The sequence below is a fragment of the Ranitomeya imitator genome, chromosome 8 (assembly GCF_032444005.1).
Source record: "Ranitomeya imitator isolate aRanImi1 chromosome 8, aRanImi1.pri, whole genome shotgun sequence".
NCBI classification, from domain to species: domain Eukaryota; kingdom Metazoa; phylum Chordata; class Amphibia; order Anura; family Dendrobatidae; genus Ranitomeya; species Ranitomeya imitator.
The window spans coordinates 33,375,264-33,395,757 of NC_091289.1; the positions used below are offsets into that span (position 1 = coordinate 33,375,264).

Genomic DNA, 20,494 nt, shown 5'->3' on the forward strand with positions numbered 1-20,494 from the left:
CAGGCGCCGGGCCTCTCAGACCTTTCCAGGCACCTACGCACTGCAGTACTTTGCTCTGTCCTCAACAAGGCAGACAAAGTATGCCTGAGCCAGTGTGAAGACAAGAAGAGGACGTCATTGTAAGAAGATGGGAGGCCCTGGACCAGACCGCGACGCCAATTGGACCAGAACCGGACCGGGCTCGCCCCTGGGTGAGTATAATATAACCTCTTTTTCTCATCTTTTAGGATACATCGGGGCTTATCTACAGCATTACAGAATGCATTACAGAATGCTGTAAATAAGCCCCTGATGCTGGTGGGCTTAGCTCACCTTCGATTTGGGGGATGACAGGTTCCCTTTAAGAACTTGAATCAATAGATATTATGTACCCCAAAATAGTACTGATATGTATACCTTTACCTACACAAATTAAGTTCTCACACAGCTATGTAGACAACAAATATAAAAAAAGGAAATGCCTTTGCGAATTCTGCATGGAAGAACACAACTTGTATCACAAAAAACAAGCCCGCGAACAACTATTTCAATGGAAAAATAAAAAAAAAGGTTATGGCTCTTGAAATGGAACAATGACAACAAAAAAAAATGTTTTGGTCATTAAGGTCCAACACACATGTGTTATTAGGGGGTAAAGTTATCACATAAGGAAATCTATTGGCGGCTGTAACCACAGAGCATTGTTGTTTGACCTGACTCTTAGGATTTTTTAATGGAAAACAGCATTATTAGTTTATATTATCTCGTAGACGGCTGTTTATTGTTTCGTTCTATGTCTACAAATCTCTAGTACACATACAATTTTATCATTCCATAGTTTACGTTACTTTAGCCAAGGTCAAGAATAAGAAACAAATGTGGTCAGATGATAACATAACCCAAGGTGGAGTTGTCCTTCAATGCACTGCTGAGCTTCATGTTCGGACCGAAGGTCGGACAAACTATTACTGACAAATTATTAACAAAAACTTCCAGGCGTTTGGATCATGATTTTAATATACTTTATTTAAAAAGTACACCATTTTAAATTATCTTGATATGGCAAAGCTGAAAATGAGGGTCACCAGCGTCTGCTGTCCAGCTGTAATGAGGTGTTGTGATAAAGTAATGAGGCTTTCGCGGCTGAATGAATTGCGGACTAGAAGAATATTCTTGTTTGGATTATCGTTTTGTTTTTTTTTTTTTTTTACTCCTCTCCGACAGTTTAAAGTCATGAAATGCTGATGTTTAGACTACATTTCGTCTCTTCTATATTGCACCAATCATCTCAGTTCACAGTTTATCCAGGTGTGTAGCATGCCATGAAGTCAATGCAGTCAATGTCACCTGGAGATATAGACCATTAGAAGAGATAGCAGCATTGTTATGGGCTTGGAAGAGATGCCAAAGGCTCCACCACATTCTCTGGCATTTTCCTAAAGGATAAAAGGGAGACAGGTGAACAAAAAATTGTATTTTTGGATTACTGGATAAAATGAGACTAATACCATACATATTTAAATAGGTAAAAAGTAGAGACATACTGTAGCTATATGTAAAAATACAAAACTCATAAGCTTATTGTAAAATAATTGGCTGGTATGGAAAGTGTTAACTAAAGTGGTCGCCTTTGGATAAAAAATGGTTGTATATTACGTACTGGGGTTGCCTGGCCTTAGGCTAGAAGTCTACAGTCACTCCGTGAGACTGCAAACTTGTGAATCCTCACATCGCACGAACAATGTTCATTATCAGGATTCTCCTGTGCCGAAACGGTGGTCATGTGACAAGTATGCAAATTGGAAACTTGTGGCCATATTCCGACTAGGCATGACTGGCCTAATACACTTGCATTCAGTGAGGCTGCACCCATCTAGTCGGCACGTGACCACATGTATGCAAAGCGCTCCTGACACCGGAGAATCCTCAAAGTGCACAGTGTGCGCAATGTGAGAATTCACAAGTCTGCAGTCACATCGAGCCACTACAGACATGTAGCTTAAGACTGGGCAACCCCTTTAAAGACTCCGCTTGATGATTACAATAATATGCAGTGGTGCTAGGAAATTGCTCTGCCTTCTTCTCAAGCCACATGGATTGCCGTTCCACAGTCAATAGCCAAGTATATGATCACCCAGAAAGCAGAGGGAAGACAGATTTTTGCTCTCCAGGTGCCGCTGCCACTTTATTCTTAGGGTATCGTCACACAGTAGCACTTTTGTCGCTACGACGGTACGATTCGTGACGTTCCAGCGATATCCATACGATATCGCTGTGTCTGACACGCAGCAGCGATCAGGGATCCTGCTGAGAATCATACGTCGTAGCAGATCGTTTGGAACATTCTTTCGTCGCTGGATCTCCCGCTGTCATCGCTAGATCGGTGTGTGTGACACCGATCTAGCGATGCGTTCGCTTGTAACCAGTGTAAACATCGGGTTACTAAGCGCAGGGCCGTGCTTAATAACCCGATGTTTACCCTGGTTACCAGCGTAAATGTAAAAAAAAACAAACAGTACATACTTACATTCCGGTGTCCGTCAGGTCCCTTGCCGTCTGCTTCCCGCACTCACTGACTGCCGGCCGTAAAGTGAAAGCAGAGCACAGCGGTGACGTCACCGCTGTGCTGTGCTTTCACTTTACGGCCGGCAGTCAGTGAGTGCGGGAAGCAGACGGCAAGGGACAGACACCGGAATGTAAGTATGTACTGTTTGTTTGTTTTTTCGCTGGTAACCAGGGTAAACATCGGGTTACTAAGCGCGGTCCTGCGCTTAGTAACCCGATGTTTACCCTGGTTACCCGGGGACCTCGGCATCGTTGGTCGTTGGAGAGCTGTCTGTATGACAGCTCTCCAGCGACCACACTATGAGTTACCAACGATCACGGCCAGGTCGTATCGCTGGTCGTGATCGTTGGTAAATCGTATAGTGTGACGGTACCCTTAAGGTACCTTCACACCAAACGACGCTGCAGCGATGCAGACAACGATCCGGATCGCTGCAGCGTCGCTGTTTGGTCGCTGGAGAGCTGTCACACAGACAGCTCTCCAGCGACCAACGATGCCGGTAACTAGGGTAAACATCGGGTTACTAAGCGCAGGGCCGCGCTTAGTAACTCGATGTTTACCCTGGATACCATCCTAAAAGTAAAAAAAACAAACGCTTCATACTTACCTTCCGCTGTCTGTCCCCGGCGCTCTGCTTCTCTGTACTGACTGTGAGCACAGCGGCCAGAAAGCAGAGCAGTGACGTCACCGCTCTGCTTTCCGGCCGCTGTGCTCACAGTGAGTGCAGGAAAGCACAGCGCCGGAGGACAGACAGCGGAAGGTAAGTATGAAGCGTTTGTTTCTTTACTTTTAGAATGGTATCCAGGGTAAACATCGGGTTACTAAGCGCGGCCCTGCTCTTAGTAACCCGATGTTTACCCTGGTTACCAGCGAAGACATCGCTGAATCGGTGTCACACACGCCGATTCATGTTATGTTTGCTAATGACAGGTGTTATGAAGGCAATCCAGAAACACAGTGTGCTTAGCGATCAGAGCGCACACAGTGATCTGACAAATACCCAAAAATACAAGAACGAGCTCTGAGACGTGGAAACTCTGTAGACTGCACACCTGATCCTATCCTAAACACAACTAAAAGCGGCTGTGGATTGCGCCTAACAACTACCTAGGCAACTCGGCACAGCCTAAGAAACTAGCTAGCCTGAAGATAGAAAAATAGGCCTGACTTGCCCCAGAGAAATTCCCCAAAGGAAAAGGCAGCCCCCCACATATAATGACTGTGAGTAAGATGAAAAGACAAAACGTAGGGAAGAAATAGATTCAGCAAAGTGGGGCCCGCTATTCTAGGACAGAGCGAGGACAGTAAAGCGAACTTTGCAGTCTACAAAAAACCCTAAAGCAAAACCACGCAAAGGGGGCAAAAAAAACCCACCGTGCCGAACTAACGGCACGGCGGTACACCCTTTGTGTCTCAGAGCTTCCAGCAAAACAAAAGACAAGCTGGACAGAAAAAAAGCAACAAAAAAGCAAAAAGCACTTAGCTATACAGAGCAGCAGGTCACAGGAACAATCAGGAGAAGCTCAGATCCAACACTGAAACATTGACAAGGAGCAAGGATAGCAGCATCAGGCGGAGTTAAGTAATGAAGCAGTTAACGAGCTCACCAGAACACCTGAGGGAGGAAGCTCAGAAGCTGCAGTACCACTTGTGACCACAGGAGTGAATTCAGCCACAGAATTCACAACAGTACCCCCCCCTTGAGGAGGGGTCACCGAACCCTCACCAGAGCCCCCAGGCCGACCAGGATGAGCCGCATGAAAGGCACGAACAAGATCGGAAGCATGAACATCAGAGGCAAAAACCCAGGAATTATCTTCCTGAGCATAACCCTTCCATTTAACCAGATACTGGAGTTTCCGTCTAGAAACACGAGAATCCAAAATCTTCTCCACAATATACTCCAATTCCCCCTCCACCAAAACCGGGGCAGGAGGCTCAACAGATGGAACCATAGGTGCCACGTATCTCCGCAACAACGACCTATGGAATACATTATGTATGGAAAAGGAGTCTGGGAGGGTCAAACGAAAAGACACAGGACTGAGAACCTCAGAAATCCTATACGGACCAATAAAACGAGGTTTAAATTTAGGAGAGGAAACATTCATAGGAATATGACGAGAAGATAACCAAACCAGATCCCCAACACGAAGTCGGGGACCCACACGGCGTCTGCGATTAGCGAAAAGTTGAGCTTTCTCCTGGGACAAGATCAAATTGTCCACTACCTGAGTCCAGATCTGCTGCAACCTATCCACCACAGAATCCACACCAGGACAGTCCGAAGACTCAACCTGTCCTGAAGAGAAACGAGGATGGAACCCAGAATTGCAAAAAAATGGAGAAACCAAGGTAGCCGAGCTGGCCCGATTATTAAGGGCGAACTCAGCCAACGGCAAAAAGGACACCCAATCATCCTGGTCTGCAGAAACAAAACATCTCAGATATGTTTCCAAGATCTGATTGGTTCGTTCGGTCTGGCCATTAGTCTGAGGATGGAAAGCCGAGGAAAAGGATAGGTCAATGCCCATCCTACCACAAAAGGCTCGCCAAAACCTTGAAACAAACTGGGAACCTCTGTCAGAAACAATATTCTCAGGAATGCCATGCAACCGAACCACATGCTGAAAGAACAAAGGTACCAAATCAGAGGAGGAAGGCAGTTTAGCCAAGGGCACCAGATGGACCATTTTAGAAAAGCGATCACAGACCACCCAAATGACTGACATCTTTTGAGAAACGGGAAGGTCAGAAATGAAATCCATCGAAATATGTGTCCAAGGCCTCTTTGGGACCGGCAAGGGCAAAAGCAACCCACTGGCACGAGAACAGCAGGGCTTAGCCCTAGCACAAATCCCACAGGACTGCACAAAAGTACGTACATCCCGTGACAGAGATGGCCACCAGAAGGATCTAGCCACTAACTCTCTAGTACCAAAGATTCCAGGATGACCAGCCAACACCGAACAATGAAGTTCAAAGATAAGTTTATTAGTCCACCTATCAGGGACGAACAGTTTCTCTGCTGGACAACGATCAGGTTTATTCGCCTGAAATTTTTGCAGCACCCGCCGCAAATCAGGGGAGATGGCAGACACAATGACTCCTTCCTTGAGGATACCCGCTGGCTCAGATGAACCCGGAGAGTCGGGCACAAAACTCCTAGACAGAGCATCCGCCTTCACATTTTTAGAGCCCGGAAGGTACGAAATCACAAAGTCGAAGCGGGCAAAAAATAACGACCAACGGGCCTGTCTAGGATTCAAGCGCTTGGCAGACTCGAGATAAGTCAAGTTCTTATGATCAGTCAATACCACCACGCGATGCTTAGCTCCTTCAAGCCAATGACGCCACTCCTCGAATGCCCACTTCATGGCCAGCAACTCTCGATTGCCCACATCATAATTACGCTCAGCGGGCGAACACTTCCTGGAAAAGAAAGCACATGGTTTCATCACTGAGCAATCAGAACCTCTCTGTGACAAAACAGCCCCTGCTCCAATCTCAGAAGCATCAACCTCGACCTGGAACGGAAGAGAAACATCTGGCTGACACAACACAGGGGCAGAACAAAAACGACGCTTCAACTCCTGAAAAGCTTCCACAGCAGCAGAAGACCAATTAACCAAATCAGCACCCTTCTTGGTCAAATCGGTCAATGGTTTGGCAATGCTAGAAAAATTACAGATGAAGCGACGATAAAAATTAGCAAAGCCCAGGAACTTTTGCAGACTTTTCAGAGATGTCGGCTGAATCCAATCCTGGATGGCTTGGACCTTAACTGGATCCATCTCGATAGTAGAAGGGGTAAAGATGAACCCCAAAAATGAAACTTTCTGCACACCGAAGAGACACTTTGATCCCTTCACAAACAAAGAGTTAGCACGCAGGACCTGAAAAACCATTCTGACCTCCTTCACATGAGACTCTCAATCATCTGAGAAGATCAAAATGTCATCCAAGTAAACAATCAGGAATTTATCCAGATACTCACGGAAGATGTCATGCATTAAAGACTGAAACACAGATGGAGCATTGGCAAGTCCGAACGGCATCACTAGATACTCAAAATGACCCTCGGGCGTATTGAATGCAGTTTTCCATTCATCTCCTTGCCTGATTCTCACCAGATTATACGCACCACGAAGATCTATCTTAGTGAACCAACTCGCCCCCTTAATCCGAGCAAACAAGTCAGATAACAATGGCAAGGGATACTGAAATTTGACAGTGATCTTATTAAGAAGGCGGTAATCAATACACGGTCTCAGCGAACCATCCTTCTTGGCTACAAAGAAGAACCCTGCTCCCAGTGGTGATGACGATGGGCGAATATGTCCCTTCTCCAGGGATTCCTTCACATAACTGCGCATAGCGGCGTGTTCGGGCACGGATAAATTAAATAATCGACCTTTAGGGAATTTACTACCAGGAATCAAATTGATAGCACAATCACAATCCCTATGCGGAGGTAGAGCATCGGACTTGGGCTCTTCAAATACATCCTGATAATCAGACAAGAACTCTGGGACCTCAGAAGGGGTGGATGACGAAATCGACAAAAATGGAACATCACCATGTACCCCCTGACAACCCCAGCTGGATACCGACATGGAATTCCAATCCAATACTGGATTATGGGTTTGTAGCCATGGCAACCCCAACACGACCACATCATGCAGATTATGCAACACCAGAAAGCGAATAACTTCCTGATGTGCAGGAGCCATGCACATGGTCAGCTGGGCCCAGTATTGAGGTTTATTCTTGGCCAAAGGTGTAGCATCAATTCCTCTCAATGGAATAGGACACCGCAAAGGCTCCAAGAAAAACCCACAACGTTTAGCATAATCCAAATCCATCAGATTCAGGGCAGCGCCCGAATCCACAAACGCCATGACAGAAAATGACGACAAAGAGCATATCAAGGTAATGGACAGAAGGAATTTGGACTGTACAGTACCAATGACGGCAGACCTAGCGGACCGCTTAGTGCGCTTAGGACAATCAGAAATAGCATGAGTGGAATCACCACAGTAGAAACACAGACCATTCAGACGTCTGTATTCCTGCCGTTCAACTCTAGTCATAGTCCTATCGCACTGCATAGGCTCAGGTTTAACCTCAGGCAGTACCGCCAAATGGTGCACAGATTTACGCTCGCGCAAGCGTAGACCGATCTGAATGGCCAAAGACAAAGACTCATTCAAACCAGCAGGCATAGGAAATCCCACCATGACATCCTTAAGAGCCTCAGAGAGACCCTTTCTGAACAAAGCTGCCAGCGCAGATTCATTCCACTGAGTGAGTACTGACCATTTCCTACATTTCTGACAATATACTTCTATATCATCCTGACCCTGGCACAAAGCCAGCAAATTTTTCTCAGCCTGATCCACTGAATTAGGCTCATCGTACAGCAATCCGAGCGCCAGGAAAAACGCATCGACACTACTCAATGCAGGGTCTCCTGGCGCAAGAGAAAATGCCCAGTCTTGAGGGTCGCCGCACAAAAAAGAAATAATAATCAAAACCTGTTGAATAGGATTACCAGAAGAATGAGGTTTCAAGGCCAGAAATAGCTTACAATTATTTTTGAAACTTAGAAACTTAGTTCTATCTCCAAAAAACAAATCAGGAATAGGAATTCTTGGTTCTAACATAGATTTCTGATCAATAGTATCTTGATTTTTTTGTACATTTATAACGAGATTATCCATTGAAGAGCACAGAGCCTGAATATCCATGTCCACACCTGTGTCCAGAATCACCCAAATGTCTTGGGGAAAAAAAAAAAGTGAACACAGAGCAGAAAAAAAAAAAAAAAAATGATGTCAGAACTTTTTCTTTCCCTCTATTGAGAATCATTAGTTTGGCTCCTTGTACTGTTATGTTTGCTAATGACAGGTGTTATGAAGGCAATCCAGAAACACAGTGTGCTTAGCGATCAGAGCGCACACAGTGATCTGACAAATACCCAAAAATACAAGAACGAGCTCTGAGACGTGGAAACTCTGTAGACTGCACACCTGATCCTATCCTAAACACAACTAAAAGCGGCTGTGGATTGCGCCTAACAACTACCTAGGCAACTCGGCACAGCCTAAGAAACTGGCTAGCCTGAAGATAGAAAAATAGGCCTGACTTGCCCCAGAGAAATTCCCCAAAGGAAAAGGCAGCCCCCCACATATAATGACTGTGAGTAAGATGAAAAGACAAAACGTAGGGAAGAAATAGATTCAGCAAAGTGGGGCCCGCTATTCTAGGACAGAGCGAGGACAGTAAAGCGAACTTTGCAGTCTACAAAAAACCCTAAAGCAAAACCACGCAAAGGGGGCAAAAAAACCCACCGTGCCGAACTAACGGCACGGCGGTACACCCTTTGCGTCTCAGAGCTTCCAGCAAAACAAAAGACAAGCTGGACAGAAAAAAAGCAACAAAAAAGCAAAAAGCACTTAGCTATACAGAGCAGCAGGTCACAGGAACAATCAGGAGAAGCTCAGATCCAACACTGAAACATTGACAAGGAGCAAGGATAGCAGCATCAGGCGGAGTTAAGTAATGAAGCAGTTAACGAGCTCACCAGAACACCTGAGGGAGGAAGCTCAGAAGCTGCAGTACCACTTGTGACCACAGGAGTGAATTCAGCCACAGAATTCACAACAGATTCAGCGATGTCAGCGGGAGAGCCAGCGACCAAAGAAAGGTCTGGCCTTCTAGCCCCGACCAACGACATCACAGCAGGATTCTGATCGCTGCTGTGTGTCACACTGAACGATATCGCTAGCGAGGACGCTGCAACGTCACGGATCGCTAGCAATATCGTTTAGTGTGAAGGTACCTTAAGTTGTCACAACAGCTAGTCCTCCATAGGTCATTAGTGGCCAAATCAAGTGAGATTCGACCAATGTATTTCCTTAAACAAACCTTTTAACTACAGTAAGGAGACGAGTAGAATTGTGTGGAACTGACTCTTTCCATTGTTTGAATGTTAAAAATAATTATTATAGGGGTTGAAAAAAGATAACTGCCATCTATCGAAAATGGCACCTGCACGGCCAATAGGTTGTGTTTGATGTTCCAGCTCAGCACCACTCACTTCATACCTGTAGTGCAGTTTCTGAAAGAAAATATCCAGATTTTTGTCTTCATGGACAACCCCTTTTTTCACTCTGGTGTGGAGTCCATTTTCCAGTCTAGGGACTATGCTGTGGTTTTTGTATTACTTTGGGGTTTGTATAGGCTAGAACATGAACTGCAAACCACAACTAAATTTGAATCAAGAGGGACCCTGTGTTTTCACATTTTGAAATGTGTTGCTAATCTGTAGATCTATCAATGAAGATTTCAGCTCATGCATTATTGTAATTGGAGCTTAGGCTATAATAATGAACTGGACTATGGAGCTTGCATTCTGGTAGTAGGGGAAATGTTCTCAACTATCTCCCCTTTTTTTTCTCCTGATCAGTCTAAAGAATCCCTTGAGCCCAGAAATTTACAAAGACCATGTAGCAACTCTTAATTTCAGTCACTCCCTTATAACTTCCCAGTAGAGATGTACAGATCACTTCCCGCAACCGGTCCATGGTCCAGGTTAGTGCTATTTGGTTGGTAACAGCAGCTGTGTGAATTTCCTAAGCTACCAGGTTCCCTTGTGCAGCATTCGACAGCCTGGCGTGACATCATCTGTGTGGCATAATGTTTCTCCAGTCCAGCTAATCATAAGCCAAGTCTGGGATCGTGGAGGATAAAGAAAGTCACACAGCGCCTGTCCATAACCAGAGAGCACTGACCTGGAATGTGAATGTACGAAGCGATCCGCTCATCTCTACTTCCCAGTACAGAGACAGAGTGACTCTTGTAACTTACTTCTGGATGGAATCCATGGCAGGATTCTGGCCGCCTTCGTATCTTCTGGGATTTTAAACGTTCACATTTTAGGGATTCATTGTGTACAGTGGAGTTAAGAAAAAAGATTTAATAAATCCAAGTAAATCCAGTTCTGCACTATGAATGAGAGCAGGACAAGAGCAAAATTGGTAGAGGATGTTGGCAAACTCATATGAAAGTCTCTATATCGTGTCCATGAAGGGGAAAACTTTGCGTGAGAACAGTCATAATACTGCCCAAATATTTATGCCTAATACAGTCTACATTATACCACCATCCATTATGTCGGGCAAAGGAGAACCATGGCTAATTAGCCATATTAAAGAAAAACATGGAGGACATCCAGATGTCCTGACATTCGCAGGCATAGAAGAGTTACTTTACTCCCTCGGGGAGACAATTTGCATGAATTACTTTTAAGGCAGGAAGCGAAGTGGATTATGCGTACAAGTGCAATGGGCCCGGGGGGATTTAATGATAGAGTGGATATGTCCATTTTTTGTGAAAGAAGTTTGGATAAAACTTTCTGATGGAAATGTGTCAATCTTTGGTAAAAGAGGCTGCTATAAAGATCGGGGGATTATGTTAGAGGGAAGCCCCTGAAGGTAGCGCATTTACACTTGAGCTTTTTGTTATGAGTATTATTAAGATCTTTTTTGCTATGAATGCATTTCCTCATATGTTGCAGGGAATCCAGCACTAGGAGTGTTGAAGTAATTTTAATATTTTTTTAAGGAATTTCATTGCATGGTGGGAGGTGAATTTGGAGGAAGGTGTTTACCTGAGCCAGGGTATTTCTTCCTCTGTCATATCCTCTGACACATTGACCTGTGGAAGTGCCATTTAGCGCGAAACGGCCGTCATCAGCACTAGCTCGCACATCCATTAACCCATTCTCCTGGCCATGATGTTTTAATCATCTGAATAAAGCTTGGAATTTTAAAAGGATCGGTGAGTGCTATCCATTTTCTCAGCTTTCAATATTTATTATGATGTTTTTCTGGAAGAGCACTCGGAATCCCAAGGTGCAGCCGACACCTATCCATAACACATGTGAATCAAGAGTTCCACCATGTGGCGGTGCCGTCATCTTTTTCTCCATTGAAATACTATATTTTTGATAACCAGCCAAGATAAAGCTGACAGTTGAGGGATGCAGGCTGCAGCTATCTGCTTTAGCTTGACCGGTTATCAAAAACGCCTTTTTAAAAATTATGGCACATTTACACTTTTGGCATATGGCTAAAATTTGTCAGACTGATATTGACCACACCCCTCTTGCTAATATAGATTGGTGTAAAAAGTTGCAAATGATTGTGCAAATATGGAAATGGAGGTTTTGTGGTGTTGCCATATGTTTAATATAAAGTAAAAAGACTATTGAAAATTTGCACTGCATATTTGAATGTCACAGAGTAGACTTAATTTTTTTAGGAACTTGTTAATGGTCATTTTATATATCATATATTTATAGAATGCTAATGTAATATTTTATGTACCAGCTGATAATTGAGTATGCCTAAGACAACGTGCAAACATTCTAAAATAGATAGATAGATGATAGCAAAGGATATATCTTATTTCAATAGGTGCCATAGTGATTGGGGGCACATTGCTACAGCTGCAGACATTGTCCACCACGACCATGAAGAGATTGCTGCTGGGAATTTGTTGAATTACAAATGACCTGAAAAAAAACACATAAAAATGTTTGGCTGAAGCAATGACTTAAAAGAAGTATCAAATGGAAGTTATACTAATGGAGTTGTCTCCACTCCTTTCCAGAAGTAATCATCCCTGGCTCCTAAAGCCCCCTGATGTTGATCATTGATGAGGGCTACGGATTTCCCTCATAAGACATATGATAAAAGCAAAATATAAGGCAGTGGCAACTATTAGGTGCTGCAAGTGCAAGGAGGAGACAAGTTAGGTCCAAGTAGTGTGAAACCTTTTATTCTACTACGCATTTCAAGGATGGTCTGTCCTCTTCATCAAGACTATACAGGCAAATATACACGGTAAGGTGTGATATATATACAGTATATGTATTTTTTCCCAGGTTTATAGTGTGAGGTCTGTATATATATATATAGCTTTTATTTGCTAATTGCAATTGTAATAATTGGGTGACCAGTGAAATTTTGTATGTATTTTGATGTCACAACCTGCCTGTATAAAGGCTGATGGAGATTTTTGGACTGTATACACCTGATGAAAAGGATGGACAGTCCTTGACACGCGCAGTGGCAAAAAAGGTTTTTATCCTACCTGAACCTCACTTGTCTCCTCCTTGCAGTGACCAGTAGATTCATTTTCCCTTTTTTCCCCTTCCTTTATTCATCCCGATCTGTGCTTTCACAAGTAGGAGCCTGTGGTTGGTGCAGCAGCTATCTAGGAGAGCTTGCCTGTTCATGCCAGTGTTGTGAATGGTTAGCACAACCTCCTTAGGTGAGCACCTCTTACATTGTTCTAATTCATTTGGTTGACACATTGAACACATTTCTTTGCTTTTCCTACTTTAAGACATAGGGTTTATCACAACATTGAATTAAAGAAAAAACATTGCGATTACAGGAGTATGCAACTTTAACAAAATTCTGGAAAGTGAGCCAAGACTAATAAAAAATTGGAAATTTCTGAAAGACTTTTGTTTGACAATTGTTTTCGAATTTTTTCAAATTTTTGCACAATTTGAAAATAGCCCCCTCCACTACACAGTAGAACAATGTCAACTAAACTTGTCAATTTTAGCACAATCCTCTGACTATCTTGTCTGTAAAGGAGGGTCCCAATTTTGTACTGATGGCGGATGTCTCGGAAAAGTTGGATAAAAATATGTTGGATTTCCTCATGCCCTATCCTTTGTTCTCACGGTATATAAATTGCTACCCAAAGTATCACTCTGTTGCTTAAAGTGCTATCAGATATCCGCTCAGTGGCTCCATTGGGGCTTAGATTAGTACCCCCCACAAAAATGGGATTTGGGCATATGTGCCAACGAACCATTGACTTTAATGGTGCCGCTCTGTAGTGTATCATTTCGGGAGTGTCCAGCTCTTGGAGGCGGACACCCGGATGTAGTAGACTGCGTCTGGGTTTCCGCCTCTAGTAGGCGTATATGCCGAAAAATGATGCACGACACAACACATGTTCGATGTGATGGCACCGTTATAGTCAGTGTCCGTGTTGGCGCATACGCCCGAATCCCATTTTGTGGGGGTTCGACTGTAAGCCCCAACGAAGCCAGTGAGTGGGTGCCTGGACACAGTATGAAACTATTCTTATTCCAATTTCTACTTTGAAAACTCGTGCAAATTAGATATAAATTGGTGGAGTTGAGAAAGCTAAACCATAACCATTGTGCAGAATAGTCAAAATGGTGGAAAAGGTTTCCGAAACGATTTCATTGACCTATTTGTTTTTATTTAGAATGGTCATTATAGGAGAACATTCATTTCATCTTGTTGTCTTAAAAAATTGAATAAGCTTGCATTTAATAAACATATTGAAAATTTTCTCTGACAAAAAAAACAAAACTAGCAAAATTTTGTAAAAAAATATGTTTTTGGTGACAATGAATTTCAACTTCATGTGATTTATTTAGACATTAAGGAAAACAAACAGGAAACAATGCGATATTAGCAGATTACATTCCACGTTTTTTATTAACGTTTGCCTTCCCCACCTGCAAGTTCTCCATAAGAGCCAAAAACAAACTTAAAAAGATGAAGGAGGTTAAGAAAATAAAAAAATAAAAAATAAAATGCCAGCCGGAGGCTTTTCAATTTGAATAAGTGATAGCAATCCTGTTGTGCTCATTTTTCTGGCACTGCATTTTGCAATTTGCAAATTTTGAGCTTTCACAGTCGTTTTATTAGATTGGTTTGGCAGGCTCAAGTGGCACTTGGTAAGCAGATTTTAATCACAAACAAATGTACCTGCTGACATTGATATGCAGAACATACACTTTGCCTGTTTGTTGTACCACGCACCGCCTAATCTATAGGCTTTGAACCTAAGCATACGAAAGGGATTTTAGGAATGTTGGGCATCACCAATTGGAAGTTTGCTCTTTATAATGAGCTTCCATCAGTAGTTGATTAATCAAATGACAATAGTTTTGTCCAAAATCTATCACCAAAAAGCCATCTAAACACTCATGTCCACATAAATGCCCATCATCTAATTAATTTAGGATATTTCAAATCCAGGTATGAATAAATGGATACCAGCGATATGGTAATGCCTGACCACCTCTTCATTAAATAATATTAAGGTAAGAAAATTCAGAACTATCTGTATAGTTTGTAACTGTTTTTAATTTGCCATTCACATTTTTATAATCGCCAATTTGGGGTTGTTCCAGGACGAAAGTGGCTGGGTTCAAGTAAACCACACCCATTTTAATCAAAGGTGGCTTGATGGCATTTCTGGGTAGACTTGGGCATTTCCAGGTGGGATTTAAAAAGATGTCGAGTGAAAACAAATTATCACCTATCCACAGGATAGATGATTTCTTATTGCTCTGTGGTGGACCACTAATCGCCAGAATGAGGCACTTTTATCCGTGTTAGAATGAGTATCCATGTGCATGCTCAATCATTTTCCCTATAGGTCTGCTCTCGGCTTTTTTCGTCAGCCCTATAGGGGATGAATGGAGGAGGGGTTGGCCATTAGATTATCTGCTTCACTTTATAATGGGGATAAAAGTACTTCTTTGGGATAAAAAAATTTCCATTCTGCAGATCGGTGCAAGTCCCTTCTATCGGACCTCAATTGATCAGTTAGTTATCACCTATCCTGAGGAAAGGTGATAACTTGTCTTCACTGGATAACCCCTTCCAAAGTCCCTATTCTGACAGCACCAATGTTCTTGATGAGGAACCAGTTGCATATAAGCAGTCTGGATAGTTAATTTGGGTAGTTAAAATCTCCCATGATCAGTGTGTCGCACTTTTGTGAGAACAGAAACATCTGATGTAAATAGAGTTCATCCATATCTTCAGTCTGTCCAGGTGGCCTATAAAAACACCTACTGTACAATAGTGCCCTTTCTTTTTTCTCTCCTTGAATTCTTAGTTTCTGCAGAGCTACCAGTTTCAGAAGCTTGGATCTCTGTGGAGATATACATTTTTGTACCATAAAATGCAACACTTCCTCCCCTATTGTTAATCTTGTTTCTAATAAATAAGTTGAAGTTCTCAAGGTTTCTATTCCAATCGTGTATCATCCCACCAAGTCTCAGTGGTGCCTATAACATAATATCTATCTTCCTGTATTAGCAGCTCCAATTCTCCTTGTTTGTTTCCCATGCTCTGTGCATTTGTATAGACACATTTTAGTTTGTAGTCGTTTTCTCTTGCTCCTGTATTTTCATTCAGAATTTGCTGTTTTTGTTCTTTATTTCTACTTCAAATAGCAGGGTTCTCAAAAGAATTCATTAGCTGCATACTTTTACATGGCCATATATTTCCCATTCCATATTTCTCATCTAGCTCTCCTGATGAGTGTGGCAAGACATCTACCAAATATGTGTTTCCTGTTTTCGTAAATTGCAACCCATCTCCAGCAAAAAGTCCATGATACAGGTTATTCACTCCATTGTCAAGAGACCCAAAACATTTCTCATGGTACCATCAATGTAGTCAGTTCTTCACCTGTAGAATCATAGTCAATCTCCTTGGTCCTTGCTCATCCAAGTCAACTTACTAAAAATTGGTATATGAAGTTGCCGATAGGGAAGAACCCGTGCAAGTCCATACCTTTAACAACCCTGCTGTTGTCTTCGGTCTTGGGAGACCGATTTTGAACTTTGGTATTTTTTGGGGTGTTCAAGATGCGGTTCTGAAACTTGTGGTTGATTGACTTAAATGAGGATCGGCCACGGGTTTCAGAGCCGCATCTTGAATATTTTAAAGAATATTGAAGTTCAAGGTCGGTCGTTTTTGACCGAAGACAACAGCGGGGTTAAAGTGTGCTAAAATTATAGTTGCGTTTTGGTCCATGTTCGATGTAAAATTAGAGTAAAGGGGAAATTATACCTTTGTCAGTGACGTAGGTAGGTGTTCCTTCATCAAAATTTTAGTTGGCTGCCCTAGCCCCCTATCTAAGTTAACAGGGAAAGACAGAATGATTTGTTGGCGCCACTTCTTGTTACTCAGAAATGTAGAAGGAATGTTGCAACAGATAGAAAGCCTCACACATGGAGCAGAAGATGGACTGAGAAGAAGAAGGATAATTTTTAGCCCCCTAACTCTTGGGCTATGAAATATTCCTATTTCTAGCTTTATTTTCCTTTTTTACTATAAAATTAAAGTTCTCCGTACTGTTAAGACGCACACTAATCAATCACCGTGGACACCTGCTTGCTTGGCACACGTCCTTCTTCATAAAGGTAATAGTAAAGGGTCTATATCTGATCCATGGCGGTACACGCCAAATATAGAATCAAGTTTAATTTTGTTTATTTTGTGGTAAATAAAAATATGTCTAAACTCTCACATGGGTCAGGTTATTCATCCGTGCACCAAGTCTTTATAAGCATGAATAACATTTCAGATATGTGGACAGAGGGTGCATTTACTTCATTGTCCAGCAAATACAAACACCGGTCACACATCACAAGTTCACCCCTCGGTAGTTAAAGGTGTATTGTATTTTTAAAAAATGACATGTTTTTAACTTAAAAATAAGGAGAAATTAAATTTTATACATTGCTTTTCTTTATCACTTTTTTCTTTACTGGTGCATGTATAAAATAATGTCAACAGCTACTGTAGCTCTAGGGTGGCCATGGCAGAATCAGTCATCTAGTTCTCCATGGACATCCGATCCATGGAAGTCCACAAACAGATAAATTCAGCAACTTGTTGTCGACTGTCAAGTATTCTTGGTTTCATTTCAGAACATATCACAAGAAACAAGTTCATACATTTTCTCTCTCATTTTTCAGACATAAAACTTTAGGTCTTGTTTTTTTCTGACACGTGCCAATTTGAAGCTTTAGAAAATGTTTAGGATAAGTCATCCATGTTTGAACCGAAAATTCAAAAAAATACAGAAATTACCTGTTGTTTAAATCAGGTTTTTATGATACATGGATTTTTTTAAAGTGTCAACTTTATTTCACATTGTTATTTTTATTTAAAAAAAACCCTCAAAGTTAGTAATCTTGCATTTTACATGCTGGCAACTGAGATTTTTTCAGACCCATACCACCTGTATTTTCAGGAAGAGTTTTCAGCAGTCACATTATCATCAGAGGCATGTGAGGTAAAACCTCTATATAGAGGTGATAACACAGAATCGATCAATCAACATTGCCAATGATACAGTAGCAAAGTTTTGTAAGATGGATTTACAATTTTTTTTTTCGAGGATGTTGGATATTTTTTTTTCAAAAGTCGGCAAATCTTTTACGGTGCCTTTACTATAGCCATCCACCACATCCCTTTCCCCGCCCAATACATTCACATTGACACTTATTAACTAATGATTTTTAGATATTGAAATAATTTATTGTTAGTATAAAAGGGTTGTCCAACATTAGGTTAAACGTTTACAGTCATTCTATGTGACTGCAGACTTGTGGATACTCACATTGCGCGCACTGCGGGCTGTACGGATTCTCCTGTGCCGGTGCTGAGAGTGGGCAGTCTTGTGAATAACATTTGTATACTTCGGGCCACATTCCAACTAGACTGCGTCTGGCTTTGCTCGATACGCTTGCATTGGGCGTGGCCGCACAGTCTAGTTGGCATGTGACCGCATGTATGGAAATCACATAATTGTGGTCATGCACCCGTCGATCCAGGCGCTGGTACCAGAGAATACAAACAGCACACAGGGCACACAATATAAGCATTTACAAGTCTACAGTCACATAGAGTGACTGTAGATTTGCGGCCCAAGGCAGGGCAACCCATTTAAGAGCTAAGACAACCTCAAATTTTTGTCTCTGCCGTTTTCAGGTTCTGTTTTTTTTCTAATGATGGAACATCACTTTTTCAAAAAAGTCAAAAATAAAATTGAAAAGAAGTTAATTTTTTTTGGCATAATAAAATATCCTAAACATGTGCAATTTGCCCAAATTGAATATCTCGCTGTGCTGAATATAACACTCGGGGCACATTTGGAGGAACTGTACAACATTATATAAAAGTACCCAGCTACAATTGAGCCAAACTTACATCACTGAACTGTAGTATATGTGGTTTTGTGGATTTCTATGTGGGTGAGAAGAGGCCATTCAAGGGAAGGAAAAATAATTCCCATTTTTCAAGGCAATTTCATAAGAAGCTGAAATACCTCACAGTGTTATAAATAAATCAGAACTGCTCAATTAAAAAAAAAAAAAAAATATTTCGTACATTCAGCCAATTCTTGACAGAAACCAGTTCTCCTTTTTTGAAAGGTATTTGTTGAGTGTAACCATAAAATTATAATAATAGCGTGTTTAGAGATAATATATTTCAGATACCCTACGAGCCTCTGCAAACATCGGTAATTGATGTCTGTAAGACACCGGATTTAACAGAGAACATTCTTATCAAACCAGTCTCTAATTATTCTGTGTTCTTCATGCCGGATGTTTCCCTCTGTCTCGATTAACATTCGTGTATTAATGAGGGTCTATTATTTTAAGAAATACGGCATTTTTTTCTTTGACTGTAACGTTATATGACTTTCCCGGTAATAACGGAGTCCACTCCAAACCCAACATCTACGTGACCTTCAATACCCTTGATGTTTGAGCTTCGGTCTTCCATAAACAGGAGCCAAACAACGTTGTGTTTTTCCAATGTAGGCACATGTCCGCTATGCTTTAACTTGACCAACAAATTCATATTGCATTAACCTAAGCTTGGATTTGCTTGAACCTAAGCCTCCAGGGATGAAACCAGACCCGACTTCTAAGCTAAGGATCATCCCGCAAGTTTGGACGCTTTATAATTATACTGTGTTATTTTAATGTCTCTGCTCAACTCAGTTGTATATTACTTTTTATTATATTTTGTTACTTTTGTCTTCGTAGCCAGGGAATACTGTGGCGGCGGCACAATGAGAAAACCACCACCTTTTTTTTTCAAACTTTTTCCATTAGCGCTAACAAATTCTAATGCATTTTATTTTTACTTCTGAATATAAACCAATCTGAGATATACTCTGGAAGGCTAAATGAGTATTTCGTCCAAAGTCAGTAAAAGCCGAGCAGAATGACTATAACTCTCTGGGCAAATTAATTATTTAATATCTATACACAGTTAACCACTGTAGATCACTTCATAAACTGCACCCAACAACATCATAGTCAAACGCCAGGAAACAGCGGGGGTTAAATCATCAAAATAAATATAAAATTAACAGAATTTTTTCTTCTTTTACTTACAGAATAATGATGTTTTTGTAATCAGATCCTGGTTCTTTTTTCTGCTCAAACAATATTATTATAGGAATATCTAGAGTACTAATAGCACCAGAAGAACACAAATGGCCTCAATTCATTAAGACTGGCCTTTTGCACATTAAAGGCAAGATGCGCCAAAATCATTGCATTTTACAACTGGTGTGCACTAGTCAGAAATGCTACTCTATCCAGTGACTGGTATACATGTTTGGCATAATTTGATTTACGCCATCAGAACAAATTATGATGAATTTGATGGGCGGGCTTCACCATACCACATCCTGCAGTTGCCAGCTGATGAATACTCCCATCAGCTGGCACCTGCTCTTTCTGTTATCAGCAACAGAAGACTTAGGCTAAGTTCACATTTGTGTATGTGTCTGCAGCGTATCGTCTGCATGCGCAAACACATGCAAAAACACATGCAAAAGCATGCCTGTGCATCATCTTGCGCATGACGCAAACCAAAATGCTGCGTGTGCATGGGTTTAAATGCGTTTAAGTGCGTTTGCATTTTTTATGCGCATGGTGGGAGCGGTGACATCATTTTCTGGACATGCACAGTCTAAAGTACGCATGCATAACGAACACATGCGTACTCATGTCCTTGCGTACCAATGCGTTCCTATAGACCGTAATGCATTTTTTGG

At 41.8% G+C, this 20,494-nt stretch overlaps 1 protein-coding gene across 4 annotated transcripts in view; it reads right to left on the reverse strand.

The window, feature by feature from the left end:
• Positions 1-981: 981 nt before the first annotated feature.
• The window catches only part of CACNA2D3 (calcium voltage-gated channel auxiliary subunit alpha2delta 3), a 1,133,445-nt gene continuing 1,113,932 nt past the window's right edge, over positions 982-20,494 (reverse strand). For 3 of the 4 annotated variants that reach the window (XM_069736702.1, XM_069736703.1, XM_069736699.1), the window contains 3 exons: positions 12,013-12,125; positions 10,418-10,500; positions 982-1,415 (listed from right to left, as the gene is read on the reverse strand). In XM_069736702.1, coding sequence (XP_069592803.1) covers positions 1,323-1,415; positions 10,418-10,500; positions 12,013-12,125 — 289 coding nt within the window. In that variant the 3' untranslated portion in view covers positions 982-1,322. The remainder of the gene's footprint in view (positions 1,416-10,417; positions 10,501-12,012; positions 12,126-20,494) is intronic. The other variant, XM_069736700.1, reaches the window with a different exon arrangement.